General features: G+C 55.2%; 1 protein-coding gene across 1 annotated transcript in view; it reads right to left on the bottom strand.

Moving 5' to 3' along the window:
- Nucleotides 1-14,589: 14,589 nt before the first annotated feature.
- LOC102022557 (serine protease 55) overlaps nt 14,590-16,997 on the bottom strand; it is a 10,611-nt gene continuing 8,203 nt past the window's right edge. Inside the window, exon 5 of the mRNA XM_005373804.1 lies at nt 14,590-14,925. Within this exon, the coding sequence (XP_005373861.1) occupies nt 14,617-14,925 (309 nt within the window). The 3' untranslated portion in view covers nt 14,590-14,616. The remainder of the gene's footprint in view (nt 14,926-16,997) is intronic.

The following is a 16,997-nucleotide window of genomic DNA, read 5'->3' as shown; positions in this document are numbered from 1 at the left end:
GCTTCCTATTTCCTCTGCTGGCACTTCGCACTCATTCATAACAAGAAAAGCCATTGTGCTCCTGACTTATGGGCCAAGGAGCCCCATGGGGCGGGCATTAAACACATCGGCCCCGAGACTTATTTTTAAAATTGCATCCCCCACCAGGTTGCAGCTTATTTTTTCCTCCGCCCACAATGAAAACTGTAGAAGATGGTTCTCTCCCAACTGCAAGAAAGAACACTGAAAACAACTGTGCTGTCCTCTCTGGCTCCTTTTGCCACGGTCCTCTGGGGTCCCCCAGTGGGGAAGGGAGCTCCCCTCAGCTCCTGCCCTAGATTCTGACCCTGACTTTGCTCGTACCCTGTGGGTTGGTGGGAGGTGACAGACCTAGCCCAGCGGCTCGGTTCCCAATGGTCGGCGAAGAAGTGGACCAGACCAGCAGGGTCTCTGTGTTTCCCATGCTGTGGAGTCGCAGGAGTCACATCTTCCCGCCTACGAGGCACATAGGGAAGCCCCTGCTTTGCAGTGGGCGCTGCCAGCCCTGTGGATGTGGCTCCTCTCCATCTACAGCCCAAAGGAATGCAGGGACCAGAGCTGCCCGACAGACCCTCAGCCAGCGCACCGAGAGGACTGACCTCCCTGTCCCAGGCAGACGCTCCCTGAGGATGCATCCAGCTCTTGGTAGCCACCAGCAGAGTGGCTGCTGCTCTCCCGGGTCCGAGTCCTGAACTTCCTCCCCTAAAAGGATGTTCCAGCGGCCACAGGAGCCGCCTGCCATGACTCCGGTATGCTGGTGATCTTCATGTGGCTCCTCCACTCAGCTGAGCAGCTGGTAAAACTTAGGAGCAAACACGGTAGGCAACAGCACCCCAATACAACAGAGATTCCCTTGTGTCTTGTTTGAACACATCACTTATGAGCTAAACACTTATCCTGACACTTGTTGAAATGGTGAGGAAGACCACTCTGGACCTTCTGCATGGGGTCAAGGTGATCCCCACAGGGAAGGGAGGTGGAGCTTAACTCAGACGGCAAGAAGTAGGGGGCTTAGAGCCGGGAGCAGGGCGTGGGCTGGGGTGGAAACTGAGAGGAGCCATGAGAGTGGAGGATTTGACCAGATGCTTGCGCAGGCAAGGGGAAAGCACATGCTCCCTGGGGCTGGGGTGACCGTCTGCAAGGGGGAACACCTGTTGGGACTGGGAGGTGGGCTCCAAAGTGATTTTGCAGTCCTCTGAATGAAACGGGACCTTACCGGGTCAGACACAGAAGCTGAGAAGGAGGGTCTGCAAAAAAGAGGCTCAGAGGACCCCATCTGAAGTCTACTCAGAGAGAGGTCTCTGCCTTGATCCTGCCCCAAACACGGGAAATGGCTCGCTCGGAGGACACTACGCCTCTCTCCTGGGTCATGACAGTCCTGCAGTAGACAAGTTCTTCCTGCCACCCCTCCCTGGTAGGGACAGTATCCTTGCCTTGCTGGGAGATGGTGGAGATCCTGACCCAGAGCCTGCTGAGTCCAGGACAGGAGGATGTTTTGGGAGGGATGTGGGGCACCAGGGCTGCGGGAGCAGAGTAGGGAGCAGGGCTGGGCACCAGAGAGCCCCGGGGAGCAGATGCTGTGAGGTTGTGCAGCCCACCGTGTTCTGGGAAGGACAAGGTTATTCTCTCTGCTTTCTTAGTTCTGATCTGGAGTTTTGCTAGGTTGAGAGGCCCTGGAAATAAAACACGGGGAAGAATGTGTACGGCAACCCCACGTTCCTGCAGTTTTGGGCCTTGGTGGGTGGGATTAGAACCACGCCGGTGGGACACAGCCGACCATGGAGAGCCTGGAGACAGGCGGAGGGGGAGTGAGCCCAGGACACGCTCCTCATCCTGCCCCAGCTCTGTCTCGGTGGCCCTGGGCTGGCCGCTTGCCCTGGCGAGGGAGGAGGAGATGACCTGCCTGCTCCATCCCACCAGCACCACTGAAGCCCTTCTGCAGAGATCCACTCCCCGTGTCACGCCGGAGCACCCTGGGGTGTGCAGAGGTTCACACCTTCTGCCCAAAGTCTCACCTTGCAAAGTGGCTGGCCTGGATCCCAGCCCCGGCTCCACTCCAAGCTGTGCCATGGCACCCTGCCTGCCTCAGTGCCACTGTGAGAACCACAGCGAGGATGTGGGTGCGCCTCGGCACTGGGTGCAGGGCTTCCTAGGATGATGGGTGGCTCTCTGCTTCAGAACAGTCACGCTTTCTCAGATCCCAACGGTCCCATCACTATAAAGCAGGGGTTCCTGAAAACCAGCAAAGAGCTGGACAGGGAGCCGGAAGGATGACCTCAAAGCAGGGATGGGCTGTGGGAGACACAGGTGCAGCGCCAACCTCTGGGCAGCTCCGGTGCTTGGAGCGCTTGGAGCTTGGCAATGGCCCCTGTACCCAGAAGCACAGCTGAACCCAGGTCCCTTCCTCATGTCGTCCTGGCATTCAACACTTGGAGCGCAGGGCACCCACACGTGCACACACAGACACACACAGCATGCGTGTAAGCACCTGTGAGCACATGGACACACGCCCGTGCCCCACCCACACATATGCACACACGGCAAGTGAGCTTGGGTCACAGGCTTCCTAAGCAGCCTTTATCCTGCCCTTGGTGTGGCCTGTAAGGGGGAGAGTTATAGCCTCCCTGGGCAGGACGACAGCCTCCCTCTCCACTGGGCCATTCCTCCCTGTGAGCTGTCCGTCCCCCAGGCTGCACCCGACTTCCAGCCGCTCATTTCCATCAGTGACGTACAAGTCACTGTCCTTGTATCCAGGCCCGACAGACACCATAATCAACAGTCCGTGCATGGCCACAGATGAGCTTCAGGCCACCCCAAGAGCAAACAGCCGTGCTGGGCACCGCAGTGATGCCCAGGGCTCTGGGCTCAGCCTCAGTCCTCTTTGGTCTTAGACCCCACATCCTCTCCACTGACTGCTCTGCTTCCCTGGCCCTTTGACCATTTAAGGAAGCAGAAAGCTCCTGGAGATGGTCTTAGATGAAGAAACCTCAAATCTTTTGTGGGGGCCAAATTGTGTCCCCCAAGTGTATATATTGGAGTCCTAAACCCAGCACCTCAGGGTGGCATCTGGCAGATGGGGTCTACAAAGAGGGAATGAAGGTGAGCAAGGTCATTAGGGTGGGCCTCACCCCCAGTGACTGGTGTCCTCACCACGGGGGAGGCGCACCGAGGCACATGGGGAGACCGTGCGGGCACACAGGGAGAAGGTGGCATCCACAGCCTAGAAGAGAGGCCTTGGAAGACACCAGTGTCAGACACCTCGTCTCAGACTCCAGCCCTTGGCCCGGGAGTAGATGTGTGCTGTCGCAGCTGCCTGCTCTGTGGTGCTTGGGTTGTGGCGGGAGGTGGCTGACGTGTCCCTTGGTGCCACACGGGACACTGGCTGCGAGGGTGCTGTGGGTGGCATGGAGGGTGACCTTCCTCCTACCCCACAGGCCCCTGAGCACGGTGGCGGTGAGGCATCGCCTTCTGACCACCGCTGTAGGGACTCGGGGCACTGCAGCTGCCTCAGAGGCCACAGGCGAGCAGTGGTGGACTTCCGGACCCACGGGATCTGCACGCTCCCGGGGCCAGCACGCTGCGGCGGGTTGGCCAGGCCGACTCATGGATAGGTGATGGCAGGAGAAGGAAGCGGTTCCAGAGAAGGTGACAGGGAGCCCAGGGCTCTCAGCTGGAAGCAGGGGCGCGGCTGTGCGGGGCTGGCAGTGGGCGGGGTGCACAGGGCACTGGGAGGAGGCGGTGAGTGGGAGAGGGAGCCCACTTTATGGGGAAGGGGCTGCACAACTTCAACAACTGCTTGCATTGGGGGGCCAGAGCAGGGCGGGTTTCCAGGTGCCCGCATACGTGGGAGGCAGCATTGTCCTGGTCATCTAGCCTGGCACGCAATGTCTCTGTGGCCCCCTCTCAGACAGGAGCTCATTGCTCTCCTGGGGTACAGGTCAGCCTCCCCTATGGGGGAGCATCCTTTAGAGCAGGACCTACGCCTCCAGTGGCTTACGCTCTGCTCCTGGCCCTGCCCCAGAGCTTCTTAGAACAGGCCACCTCTGCTCACTGATCGCTTCGGTCTTCTCCAGGCCGGGCTCCAGGTCCATGCAGCGGCTGCGCTTCCGTGTAACTCCCAGGCCTCCCACACGGCCAGCCCTGGGGCATCCATGTTCCTTGGAGAGTGTGTGCTTGTCCTGGTGGCCGCTCAGCTTCCTGAGGACAGCCTAAGCCCAACACCCATCCTCCTGTCTGTGCTTTCTGCCTTGGGCCCCAGCAGTCTGCCTCACAGTGTCAGGACCACTGACCCCCCAGTGCCCTTTGTCACACCCTCCCGAGGCTCTGGGCCTCCATCCACAACAAATTCTGGGAAGATGGGGCCAGGCTCTCAGGAGGCCAGCCTACAAGTAGGGGAGCCCCGTTTTCCCTCTGGCCGTTCTAAGGGTTAATGCACCAGGGTCGGAAGCTGGCTCCAGGGAAGGGGGAAGGATATCTTGCCTTTTTATCCGGGTTACAATGCTGAAAGTGAGCCAGTTGGGGGCAGGGCTGGAAGCCAAACAACAACCACCCCCAAATAAAATTATGAATGGCTCTGCTGAGCAACAATGCAGGCCCGGGGAGGAGGGGCCTCGAGCCTGTTGACAAGCAGCAAGGTCAGGGTCGCTGGTCCGTAAACAAGCGCTCACAATGCTCCGCTTTCCTCCGGAGAGGCAGCTCCTCTCCAGTCCTGTCCCCTGGGTCCCGCCTGCCCTGTCCCTCATCCTTGGGCCGTCTGTCACTGCAAAGGCTGCCGCTTCCTCAGGGAAAAGTCCGGCCCTTTGTGAGTCCTCGCTTCCTCCCCGTGTGGGAACCACTCCTGGGCCGGGACATCTGCCCCTCAGAGTCTTTCTCAGGGGCCCAAGGTGGGAAAGAGGAGGGTGCAGGCTGCAGGGGAGGGGGCTGCACCCTGGGCTGGGATTGTCATCACAGCCAGGAGGGAGAACAATGAGGGGGCTTTCCTCTTCCCACCAGCGGCTCTTTGTGTGTGCTCCTGGGGAGGCAGGGGAATTCTTTTGTTTGCTTAGGTTTCCCTTTTCTTTTGTTTGGCCTTTGGCTAGCCCCGGGGTCCAGGAGTCTGGAGGAGCCGTGTGCCAGCTGGGAGGGCCCTGGAGGGGTAGAGATGGGCTGGCAGTTGTGGGAAACCTCGTGGGTGTGCGCGTGCCCAGGCTGTGTGAGCCAGCGCAAGCCCAGCAGTAGGTGCCGCCCTGTGGGAAGGAGGCGCAGGGTCAGGAGCCCTGTCTGGAGGGGAATCGGGAACAACTGTGACATCCGCTGACTCGCCAGCTCCTTGAAGCCTCCCAGGAAAGGGATCCAAGGAGACCGTGGCCTCGTCTCTAGCCACAGGCTGGTGCTCCTGTTCCGTGGTTGGAACACACATGACGCCTTTGTCCCGGAACACCCAGGAAGCCCGGAGAAGCCACCCCCAGAAGGGGAGCTGCCTGGACTTTGGTTGTCTCCAGGGTGGGGCTCAGAGCTGGTGAGATGACCTGTTCTCTGCAAAACCCTTCAGTCTCCAAGAGACGGAAGTCAGCATTCAGGGCGAGCTCTGAACATACAGGTGGATTTAGACCCCGTTGCTATCACTGACCGAAACCCATGGGTGCCAGGGTGATACCCTCCACTGTCTGGAGCTCCCATCCGAAAGCACCACACCTAAGTCTGTGAGGAAGGCGGGGGCAGCGGCTGCTTCAGCACCTGCAGAACGATTCAGAGGACTTCCCAGCTGTGTCCTTGCAACGGTGCCCATGTAGCACAGGTGGGATGCGGAGAAGCTCTGGACTCCACCAGCCTGGGCCCTGCCGCAGCTGGCTGCGCCTCGGTTTGTCATCCAGAGCAGCGCTGTGCCCAGAGGAGCGGCCTGGCTCAGCACCAGGGCCACGCAGCGCTCTGCAAAGTGTCCGGCAGCTCCTTATAAACCACGCGTGGTATCACGACACAACCCGGCATCTGCACTCACGGGTTTGGATTCCAGGGGCTATAGCTCAGAGCAAAAGCCCCGGGTTCAATCCTTAATATTGCAAAAAGATTTTTTTGGATATCAATCCCTTATCAGATACATGGCTTGCAAATATTTCCCCATTCCATACATTGTCTTTTGCTTGGTGGCGTTTTCCTTGGCTATTCAGGAGCTTTTCAGTCTAGTGCAGCCCTGTCGCCTGGTTTTGCCCCGTGGCGGTGCTCTTGGGCCAGACGCAAGCTTCACTTTCCAGCCCAATGCGCAGCAGCTGAAAGGAGCCGCACCCGCCTTTGCTGCTAGCGACACTCCCGACTCCGCTCCTGAAGGGCTCCCGGCTGAAGGCGGCAGCAGGCAGACACAGGCTCTTGGTTTCTGCCAGAGTCCCCAGCCTTTGTCCGAGGGAGTGACGAGAGCGCCTTCCCAGCCGTGGCTCCCACTCCCCGTCCTCTCTTCCAAAGCTGGAGAGGCTCCTGTTTGTACCCACTGCGCCCTCGCAGGCAGGAGATGGAGCCCCTTGCCCAGGCTCCCCGCAGCTTCCCAGCGTTGGTCACCGCCCCCTCGCGCTCCAGGCTGCTGTGATCCAGATGTGCCCAGCGGGTTCTCTAGATGGCCCTCTAGGCGGGAGCACGTGAAGAAAGGTATTTCACAGAGTCCGGCCTTTTGGTTCCCACACAAAAGGCCCACATAAAGCCAGTGGCGTTTGGAGGACTTCACAGTGGGGAGAGGATGTTCCCGACGCAGTGCTAGGACTATTGCAGTGTTCTGTGTGCAGCACAGAGGGGCAGGCTGGGAGTCTCCTGGCCCTCAAGAGCCCGCCAGGCCTGTGCAGGACAAGGAGACGCTGTCCTGTTGCCCCCAGCAGTCGCCGGCAGCCCTGTTCCTTGGCACCGGGCCAGCAGCACCAGGGTTGGGAAGCAGAGCCCTCTATGGGGCAAGGTGACCCAGGCGAACAGACTCAGGGCAGCGCATCCTCAGTCTCCGGGCACACGGCCCTGTGACGCTGCCACTGTCTAGCTCCCTGGAGACAGTACCTGTGTCTGCAACGCAGCACACAGGGTGAGCGCTGATTTACACTCATTCCAGTTCAACAACGCAAGAGTGAGTGAAGAACTGAGCGCCTGTTAAAGCCCAGGGAACTTGCTTCTACCTCATGGCCGTCTTGGGGGGGAAACCGACCAGAAGGGGACCAGTAAGGGCCCTGAGTGCTGGATTGCTTCCTGTGCCTTTTGACCTTTAGCTATGAGGCATGACCTTTACAGTTGTTGGACACAGATGGCTTTTAGAGGATATCCTCCGCTGCCCTCGCAGAAGGAAGGGGGCGCAGACACTGCCGTGTGCGACTGCTCTGAAATGGGAAGGCGCTAGGGGGAGGCGGCAGGCAGGGGAAGGGGATCTCGAAGTGGCCCTGGAGGGGACAGGACCCATCTCAGCTGTGGGAATAACTAATTTATTGAGAGTCACCTGAATGGAACAGAAGACTGGACAGTTAAGCAAACACCATGCTGTCAAACACGCCCCAGTTCACACAGACACATTTGTGCAAACACAGATACGCACACCCACGCACATGCGCATGGCCTGTCCTTTGGAAGGAGATGGCGTGGTCAACAGAGAACCAGACGGACAGCTGCTCTGTAGGAGCTCCGCTTACGTGTCTCAGGGTGACGGGAATTGGGACAGAACTCAGACCCTGTCAAATATTCCCGTGGGCAGGGAGGGTGGACACTAAAAAATCCTGACTCCGTAGTTGAGGCAGGGTTGGGTCCCTGTGCCCCAATGTCCCCTAATAAGGCCAACAAGAGGCCCCTGCTGTGGGTGCCCCAGAACACGCATGAGTGTCAAAAGTTTCCCTGAGCCACCCCTTTCTCCTCTGTGAAGATCTGGGGCACATTCACAAGCCTGGACTATCAAACCAGGGAGGGCCTCTACCTTCAACCCCATCCAGCCATCTCAGGGAGGAACTCAGCCCTGGGACAAGGTGCAGTCCACACTGCTGGCTCCCTGGGAGGGAAGCCAGGGAAGAGCCCGTAGGACCCCAGCCTTAGCCTGGGTGTCTGGCATTTTGAGGCCTCTCCAAGTCTGCCTGCAGGAAAGGAACAAGGAATTTTCTTCCCACACAGCTGGAAGACCTCCTGCCTGGAGTCACTCTGCCACCTGCTGGCAATACCTTGGAATTGCAGTCCCACTGCGCCTGTGAGTGGGCCGGGTCGCTGGCTCCAGCGTCTTCCCCCGCTGACCAAGGGAGCCCTGTTCCTTGCTCATCGCTGCGGGAAGCTCCGTTCTACAAAGGTGCCCGCTACCCTCTGGGGCACTCTTCTCCCACAGCGCCGCACGGTGTCCCGCTCGCCTCCTCTAGGCCTCAGCGGGCAGTGAGCGCTTCCCTGACAACTATTAGGTAGCCCGGCTCCCCCTCGCCCCCCACCCGCGCCAGCCTGTCTCCCCTTCCCACCATGCTGCTGTACCAGTCGCAGAAGCACCTATGTGTTTGCCGCGCCGTTCCCTGCGCGAGAGCGTGGGACGTCTGTGAACTCTGCTCTTGTTCCAATGCATGGAACAGCACCAATCCCCTGGAATTCTTCCTTTCCCTGTGTACTCAATCTCTGTATGGTGGAACTACATTTCACCGGGGCCACCTTGTACCCTGCTTTATGTGTATAAATCTCCTGTTCCCACCTAGAATGCAAATCCTGGGTTTGTTTCTTCGGACGAGCTCCAGTCTGCACCTTCACAGCGGACGTCATCTCCTGGCGTCCAGGGAAGACTTGTCAGCCTCCTGAGAGGGATCCGCGCAGGACGCTGCAGTGAGCTCCAGGCCTTCGACTGGATCTTTCTCATCTGCAGCGCACAGAGGCCCTTCTGCTCTCCTCCACACCTGACTGTGACGGCCACTTTGAGCCAACCTTGTAAATTCTTATGCGTTTGTATATCTTGCATTAAATCTGTTTCTCTAGTGAGCACTGAGTGACACAGATTTTGGTACCGGGAATGGCTCTAGAAGAACAGAACCGTAAAGAAGAAATTGTTTAATGGCTTTACTTGTTCCTGGAGTTGGAGCTCTAATTTGATGATCCTTTAAATGCTATAGTGTCAGGGAAAGAAAAGAAGGACAAACAAAGGTACGAGACCAACAGGACGGGTGCATTTCCAGATAAACCTGAGAGGGATAACCCTGGCATTCAGACCAGACCGGTAACCCTTGTACCGGGTACGGGGCCTCTCATAGGTCACAAGCATGAAGGGGGGCTGTGAAAGGAAAAGTTCAAAGTGAAACTTCTAGGGGGAGCGTTTGGGGAGAAGGAGTTGTGGCTCCCTGCCAGGGACAAGGCTTGAGAAAATACAAGGAGTGGGGTTGCTTGTCAGGAGGGCTGAAGACAGAGAGGAGTTCTAGGGTGTAGCGTGGTTACTGGGCCTTATTAACCCCCGATTATACACCTTCATCAGGGGTAAAGCACAGCAGATTGCAGATCCCTTCAGTGGTCTCTCCTGATGCCTTGGGGAGTACTGGTCGCCCTCTGCATGAGGTGTTCACAGTAATAAGCAGTGTAGCTCCACTTGGCTATCCTAATTCAGCACTTGTGAGATGCAAGGAATTTAGTGACTCCATACAAGATACTCTTGAATATTTCTTGGCAGAGTGCAAAATATAATCATGCTGGCTGTCTGCTCTTAGCATCTCTGGAGAAATTAGTGAAGGAAAACAACGAGCTCAAACCTGCACAGGAAATCTGAAGTCTTCTGACTGTGAGGACAAATTCATCAAGGAAAATAAGGAGCTCAAAAGTTCCCAGCTCCAGACATAAATAAGTAAATGTTTCTAAGCGTGTCTTGAAAGGGTCTCTCTCCTCATTTAGCCACAGGGTTGAGATGGCAGAAAACCAAACATAGGCCCTCATAACTTGAGTGGCTGAAATGCAGTCTAAGTTTAATGCTTGGCCTTGAATGGTTTCTGAAGTGAGTATCTGATCCGGAAGGAACGGGATCCCGTAAACTGGGATGGAGACGTTTGGGAGGATCCTGATGAGGCTGAGGATGTTGAACTTCTAAACTCTAATAAGATTACTTTGCCAGGGGAAGAGATTCCTACACCCACAATGGCAGAGCCATCCCCACCCCACCCCCTATGGTGTTGGCCTCTCCTCCTATACCTGGGGAAACTAATCCTGTGCTGACCAACCAGGATAACATGGACACTCCTCGGGACCCACCCTCACCACCCACTTTTGCCTCTAGGTCTATAACCAGGCTCAAATCACAGAAGGCTCCTAAGGCTGAGGGGTACAGTGTGACTCACGGGGAGGTCCTCTATTCTCCCAGAGGACTTGAATTTTCTCTTATAAGCAGGGGCCTGGAGAGCAAGTGTGGGAAGATTTACGGGTATGGAATAATAGTGGCAAAAACATACACCTGGCTCAGGCTGAGTTTGTCAATAGGGGCCCGTTAAGCAGGGCTTCTGAATTTAATGTTGCAGCTCATGGAGTAAAGAAAGGCACTAGTGGTTTATTTGGTGGGCTGACAGAAGTACAGATCGAAAGTGGCCCACTGTGAATGAGTTAGAGCTGCCTGCTATTCCACGGTTTCGTGCCGATGAGGGGATTCAGTGGCTCGGTAATATGGGAGTGGATTTGCCAAGTTAAATAGAATCTTCCACACTTGGATGACTCAGAAAATGTACCGTTCACTAACTCCTTGAGAAACAGGTTAGTGAGGGGAGCGCCAGCACCCCTGAAAAGCCCTCTCATTGCTCTTCTGTGTATCCCAGACCTTACAGTGGAGATCACTCAACTGGGGCATTTAAGGGCAGTGGGCTTGGTTGGAACCTGGAGTGGCAGGGGTCAAGCGGCAGCACTTGATCACCAAAGGCAGGGTGCACACACCTGATGGACAGCAGAAGCAGAACAGTGACCGGGATAGTCCGACACATGCAGACCTATGGCATTGGCTAACTATCCATGGTGCTCCCAAAAGTGAAATAGAAAGTCTACAAAAATTTTTACTAGATTTATAGAATCGAAAAAATGTAAAGGCAAATAAACAGAAAGCTACTTCAAATTGTAGTAACAAAGAACCATGGCCCCTCAACCAGTCCCCAGATTTGAGGAAGTTTATAGACCCAGAACCCCTTGAGTGAAGGGGAGGCCAGGTCTCCTTGAGAAAAGACCTGATGCATCATGAAAAATTTATACAGTTGATCTTCCTCCCATCTGTCCCCAAAGGGAGCTAAGGGCTTTGACCAGGGTAACGGTACGCTGGGGAAACGGAAATGATCAGGCACTTCAGGGACCACTGGACACTAACTCTGAGCTAATGCTGATTCTAGGAGTCTATGGAGTCAAGTGATCCCTGGAGTTTTGGCAAAGGTCCGACTCACAGGGGGCCCACCAGGTCCTCAGATCCATCCTGTAGTCATATCTCCTGTTCTGAAATGCATAATTGGGATAGATATGCTTAGTACTTGGCAGAGTCCTCACACTGGTTCCTTAACGTGCAGTGTAGGGGTATTATAGTTGGATAAGCCAAGTGGAAGCCATTAGAGTTGCCTTTGCCTGGTAAAATAGTAAACCAAAAACAACACTGCATTCCTGGAGAAATTGCAGAGATCAGGGCCACTATCAAGGACTTGAAGGATGCAGAGGTGGTGGTTCCCACCACATCTCCATTTAATTCTCCCATTTGGCCTGAGAACATGAATGGGTCTTGGAGAACGACGGTGGGTTACCATGAACCGAATCAAGCACTGACTCTGATTGCAGCTGCTGTACCAGATGTGGTGTCCTTGCCTCAGCAGATTAACACATCTCCTGGTACTTGGTATCACCTATTGATTTGCAAATGCCTTCTTCTCCATGCATTTCCATAGGACCATCAGAAACCATTTGCTTTCCGCTGGCAAGGCCAGCAATACACCTTCACTGCCCTGCATCGAGGTTGTATTAACTCTCCAGCCCTGTGTCACAACTTAATTCGCAGGGATCTTGATTGCTTTTCTCTCCCACAAAGCATCACACTGATGCATTCCATTGATGATACTGTATTATGCTGACTGGACCAAGTGAGCAGGATTTGTTAGAAAGCATTTGAGGGGCTGGGGATTTAGCTCAGCAGCACAGCGCCTGCCTGGCAAGCACGAGGTCGTGAGTTTAATTCCCGGTACCGGAAAAAAAACAAAAAAAAAGAAAGCATTTGAGAGCCAGAGGAGGAGAAATAAATCCAACTAAAATTCAAGATGTTTATATCTCAGCAAAATCTCTATGAGTCCAATGGTGTGGGGCCTGTAGAGATGTCCCTTCTAAGGTGAAGGATAAGTTGCTGCATCTGGCTCTCCCAACAACCAATGTCTAGTGGGCCTACTTGGATTTTGGAGCTAACACATTCCTCATTATTTATTTTACTCCGGCTCATTTACTGAGTGACTCAGAAGCTGCTAGTTTTGAGTGGGGCCCAGAACAAGCAAAGGCTCTGCAACAGGTCCAGGCTGCTGTGCAGGTTGCTCTGCCCCTGGGGCCGTGTGGTCCAGCAGACCCAGTGGTACTTGAAAGGGCAGTGGCAGGTAGGGACACTGGAGTCTCTGGCAGGCCCCATAGGTGAACTGCAGCAAGGCCCTTAGGATATTGGAGCAAGGCTCTGCCATCATCTGCAGAGAACTACTCTCTCTAAAAAACAGCTTTTGGTTTGGTACTGGGCCTTAGTGGGAACTGAATGCTTGACCATGGGACACCAGGTCACCATGGGACCTGAGTTACCCATCATGAGCTTCTCTTCTCCTTTCTTTCTTTTCTTTCTCCTTTCTTTCTCTCTTCCTTTCTTTTCTTTTTCTTTTTCTTCCTCCCTTTCTTTCTTTCTTTCCTTATCTCTCTTTCATTGCAGTACTGGGGATTGAACCCAGGCCCTTTGCACTGACTACATCCCTATTTGTTTGTTCAAGACAGGGCTTCCCTAGGTAAGATGCTGAGGATGGGTTAAGACTTGTGATCTTTGTGCCTCAGCCTCCCAGAGTGCTGGGACTGGAGACATGTACAACCACGCTCAGCTTGAACCTTACTTTTTATGACCCTCAGCAGCATTGGATGAAGCAATGACCCCTCTGTCTGCTTTATAAGACACCATGGTTCCCTGGCTTCCTCTCACCTCCCTGTCTGTCGCTTCTTGGTCTCCTTGCCATGTTTTCCTCTCTGCCAGTCTTTCAGATATTAAGTTTTCTCTAGGGTTCTGTCCTCACCCCATTTTTTCTCCTTTACTCTTCCCCTTGGAGGGTCTTCCACTGCTGAGAAGGAAAGGACCTGCATTCTGTGCTGTCCCTGCCCCTGGGATACCTGGCAGAGAAGTGTGACCAGAAGAAAGCACCTTAGAGTCACACAGCGCTCTTGGAAAACACACTCCTGGTATTTTTCAGCAGATTGTCCTTTGCTACAGGGGCTATTTAGCAAGGGGCACCTGGTCTACCCAATACTGCTTATGGCAAACAAACCTGGGATCTGTAGGTGCGAGGGCACAGTGCTGTGGAAAGTATCAGGAGAACCATGCCCTTAACTGGGAACGAAGTGGAGCCGTTTCTGACTGAAGCAGCTCTGCCTTGCTAGGCAGTGTTGCAGCAGCCAGGGTGTGGACACCGTCTGTGTTAAAAACCAGGCTACAGCTTGTCGTCTTGCTGCCGCAAGGACCCGGCCAGCAGCCCTGGCAGCCCTGGGCTTTGCCATGCACTGCCTTTCCCACATCCTTGAAATGATTGAGAAAATGAGATAGCGGCTAAGAGATCAGATTCCTGAATCTGGTTTGACATTTTGTCCCTTGTCCCTTTATAAGTGACTGCAGCCCCGGCTCCAGACCGTGTGTTCAACAGCCTGCTAGACATCTCTACTGCATGTGCCACTGAGGCTTATCTGAGCTCGTCCTCTCCTCTCCTGCCCTGCCCTGTGGCCGTGGCACCAGAAGGTCTACCCCACAGTGCATCACCAGCATCCGGGTACAGAGCAAGCGGAGCTGGGGCTGCCCGCACGCCTGCTCAGGTTGAAAGTGCTGCACGCTCATAAATCCCGCCAGGCTCTTCTGCCACCCATTGGTAGGATGCAGTCTAATGCCCTGGGAAAAGCCCTCGGGTTACAGCATGCAGCAGTGAGGCCAGGCCCCTTGGTATCAGGAAGAACTCATCCAGTTTCATCCTTGGAACCAAACTGTAACACTGAGAATTTCCACAGCTCACAGTTAAACATCTGCTTCTTTTAGCATCGTACAATGCCAGAGCATAAGGAAGTACTCAAAACAAGGCAGAAAGCCAGGCGTGGTGGCACTGCACGCCTGTGAGCCTAGCACTCAGGAGGCTGAGGCAGAAGGATCATGAGTAGGAGGCCACCTTGAGTTACACAAAGAGACCCTGTTTCTCTAAACAACACATAAACGTCCCACCGATGTGAGACGTCAGAGAGGTACAGGAGCCAGCTGAGAGCTGCCGTGGCCAGGGCTGGAGCAATTGGAGCAACAAAATACACAAAACAGCTTTGGGAGTTGGTATAGGGATCCACACCTCTAACCCCAACACTGTGGGAGGCTGAGGCAGGAAGATCCCAAGACTGAACCCTGCCTGGGCAACTTGGACCAGCTTTGGTGAGGGACTTGCACCTGTTTTATTACCAGTTGAAAACAGCTCTGACCAACAGGCAGGGCAGGAGACAAGGCAGGAGCCAGGGTGTGGGGCTTGCTGGGGTTCTGGAGTTCTGAGGCGGCTGATTTGGAGAATTCCTCATTTCCTTAAGACTGTAGGGCCTTCCCTCCAGCTGCGTGACGTTCTTGATCCAGCGGACGTATTTGGCCAAGAGGGTGTATATTCCTGGGGTGTCCTTCTGCCCACAGCTCTTGCCCCAGCTGATAATGCCCACCTGGTACCACTTACTGCCCGAGTCATCTGTGGTGCAGACAAGGGGTCCCCCGCTGTCACCCTGAGGGCAGAGAACACAGGTCAGTAGTCAGTCCCTCCCTCAGCTGGCCTCTGATGCCAGGCGCAGCGCAAGCACGGACGAGATCCACCTTCTTCCCTACTCCAGACTGCCAAAGCAACTCCCTTCAGCGCCAACCAGCACCGCCCCAGCCTGGCACCGTGGGGGCGCATGCTGTGGTCAGGCTGGCTCAGCACTGTGGGAGGTAGCACAGAGCTGGGCACGGGCCAGGCTGCAGAGGGAGGAGGAAGAGGGGGGCTTGGTGAGCGAAGCCAGCACCTCTGCAGGGGTCTCCTCAGCCAGAGGCTCTGGAAAGGGCAGGAAAGGAAACGGACACAAGGAGCCTCCCTGGGGTCACCAGCAGGGGCCTCCTGGGTGCTCTTCCAGGGACCTGGGGGAGAACGACCTTCCCTTTTCAATTCTTTGCTGTGGTGCTTGCAAGGGACATGTGGCTGAGCTTCCCAGAATGCGAGGCCGCCCTGTGGGTCCCGCCTCACGAGGAATCCGAGGATATGCACCGATGCGCATGTCCCTGCCGTGCACCACACCCACTGCCGCTGGCTTCCCTTCGTCCTTTTCATGGAGGGGGACAATGAGCCTCAAGGGGGAGAGAGGGCTTGCCGAGGTCCCACAGGCACCAAGCCCGAGCAGGGAGCCGGTGTTTTCTGGCACCAAAGCCCTTACTCACCCTTTCAACCTGGTGACACTGTTCTCGCACCTGAGAAGCGACAGCATTGCCAGAGGTCTTTCTCTAGGGAGAGGAGCCCTCCCCATCCGTGACCGCACATGGTGACTGCAGCGACGGGTAGTGTAAAGGACTCCAGCAGGGGAGGCAGAGAAGGACATCTTCTCATCTCTGTGTGTTCTTACCCTGATTCTCATTTTGAAATTACTTAGTTCAGGACCAGAAGAGTTTGAACACTCACAAATCTTCACCGAGGAAAACCAATGGCCAGGCCTAGGGGATGCTGGTCCAGCAGGGAGATGCCCTGGAACAGGCAGGAGGGCGTGTGGGACAGGACAGGAGGGTGTGGCTGAGTCGCAGAGGCATGTGGGAGAATGGAGGGTTCAGCAAAGGTCTCCAAGCGCGGGGCCGTGGAGAAGAGGACCCTGGCAAGGAGCATGTGGGGGCTGCTTCGGGGGAGTCAGGCAGGAGGTGGGAAGGCGACAGGTTAAGAGGGGAAACCATGAGAGTCAGAAGCAGGGCGTGAGAATGCTGGGAGAGGGAGATGGACAGGGCGGACACAAGTTGGTGACGGTCACAAATAGGCATTGGACAGTGAGGACGAAATCCAGGATCACAGGTGACAGAAGACAGCGGCAAAGTACAGGGGACAGAAATGAGCGGGCCTATTTGAGCGCAGTTTAGCACCATCACGGAACACATCTCTGAGCAGAAGGGCGTGGGTCCACCCGTGAGGGCCGCCTCTGCTCGAGGACAGCCAACCAGCTGACCCTTTACAGTCCAGAATGTTACCTCTCTCACTTACCTGTTTGTGTGGGTGTGTGTTGTGGGCGTGTGAGTTATGGGGCAAGAACATGATCAGCTGCCTCCCACTCATTTCACTTGTTCCATGAATGTAGTTTTTACAATTTTTCCTTCTTATGAAGGAATAAATGCTATAAACATCTTCTAAAATGTTGCATTTATTACTTATTTCCACACATAATGGAGGAAGAACCATTTACAGCAGGGATCCCCAAGTGTCTGTAGCCTGTTAGTGGCAGGTAAAACATCTGTATTTCCAGCTTCTCCCCATCCCTCAAATTACTGCCTGAGCTCCACTTCCTGTCAGATCAGTGGCAGCTTTTAGCTTCTCATGAGCATGCAAACCCCACTGTGAGCCATTCATGCATGGAATCGAGGCTGTGTGCTCGTAATGAGAATCCAGCGCCTGGTGATCTGAGGAGGAGCTGAGGCGGTGATGCTAGTCCTGGGGTGTGGATGGAAATGCAGATAAACATTAGCAGAGAGGTCTGACTCCACAGAGACCATAGCAAATCAACTGTTTGGGGACTCATGCCAAAACCCCAGTGGGGTCAGGTAAGTAAAAAGCTGTATCTCCTGGCAGACT

Source organism: Chinchilla lanigera, unplaced genomic scaffold, assembly GCF_000276665.1.
Source record: "Chinchilla lanigera isolate Chin_1 unplaced genomic scaffold, ChiLan1.0 scaffold00002, whole genome shotgun sequence".
Lineage (NCBI taxonomy): Eukaryota > Metazoa > Chordata > Mammalia > Rodentia > Chinchillidae > Chinchilla > Chinchilla lanigera.
This window is presented reverse-complemented; position numbering and strand designations above follow the sequence as displayed.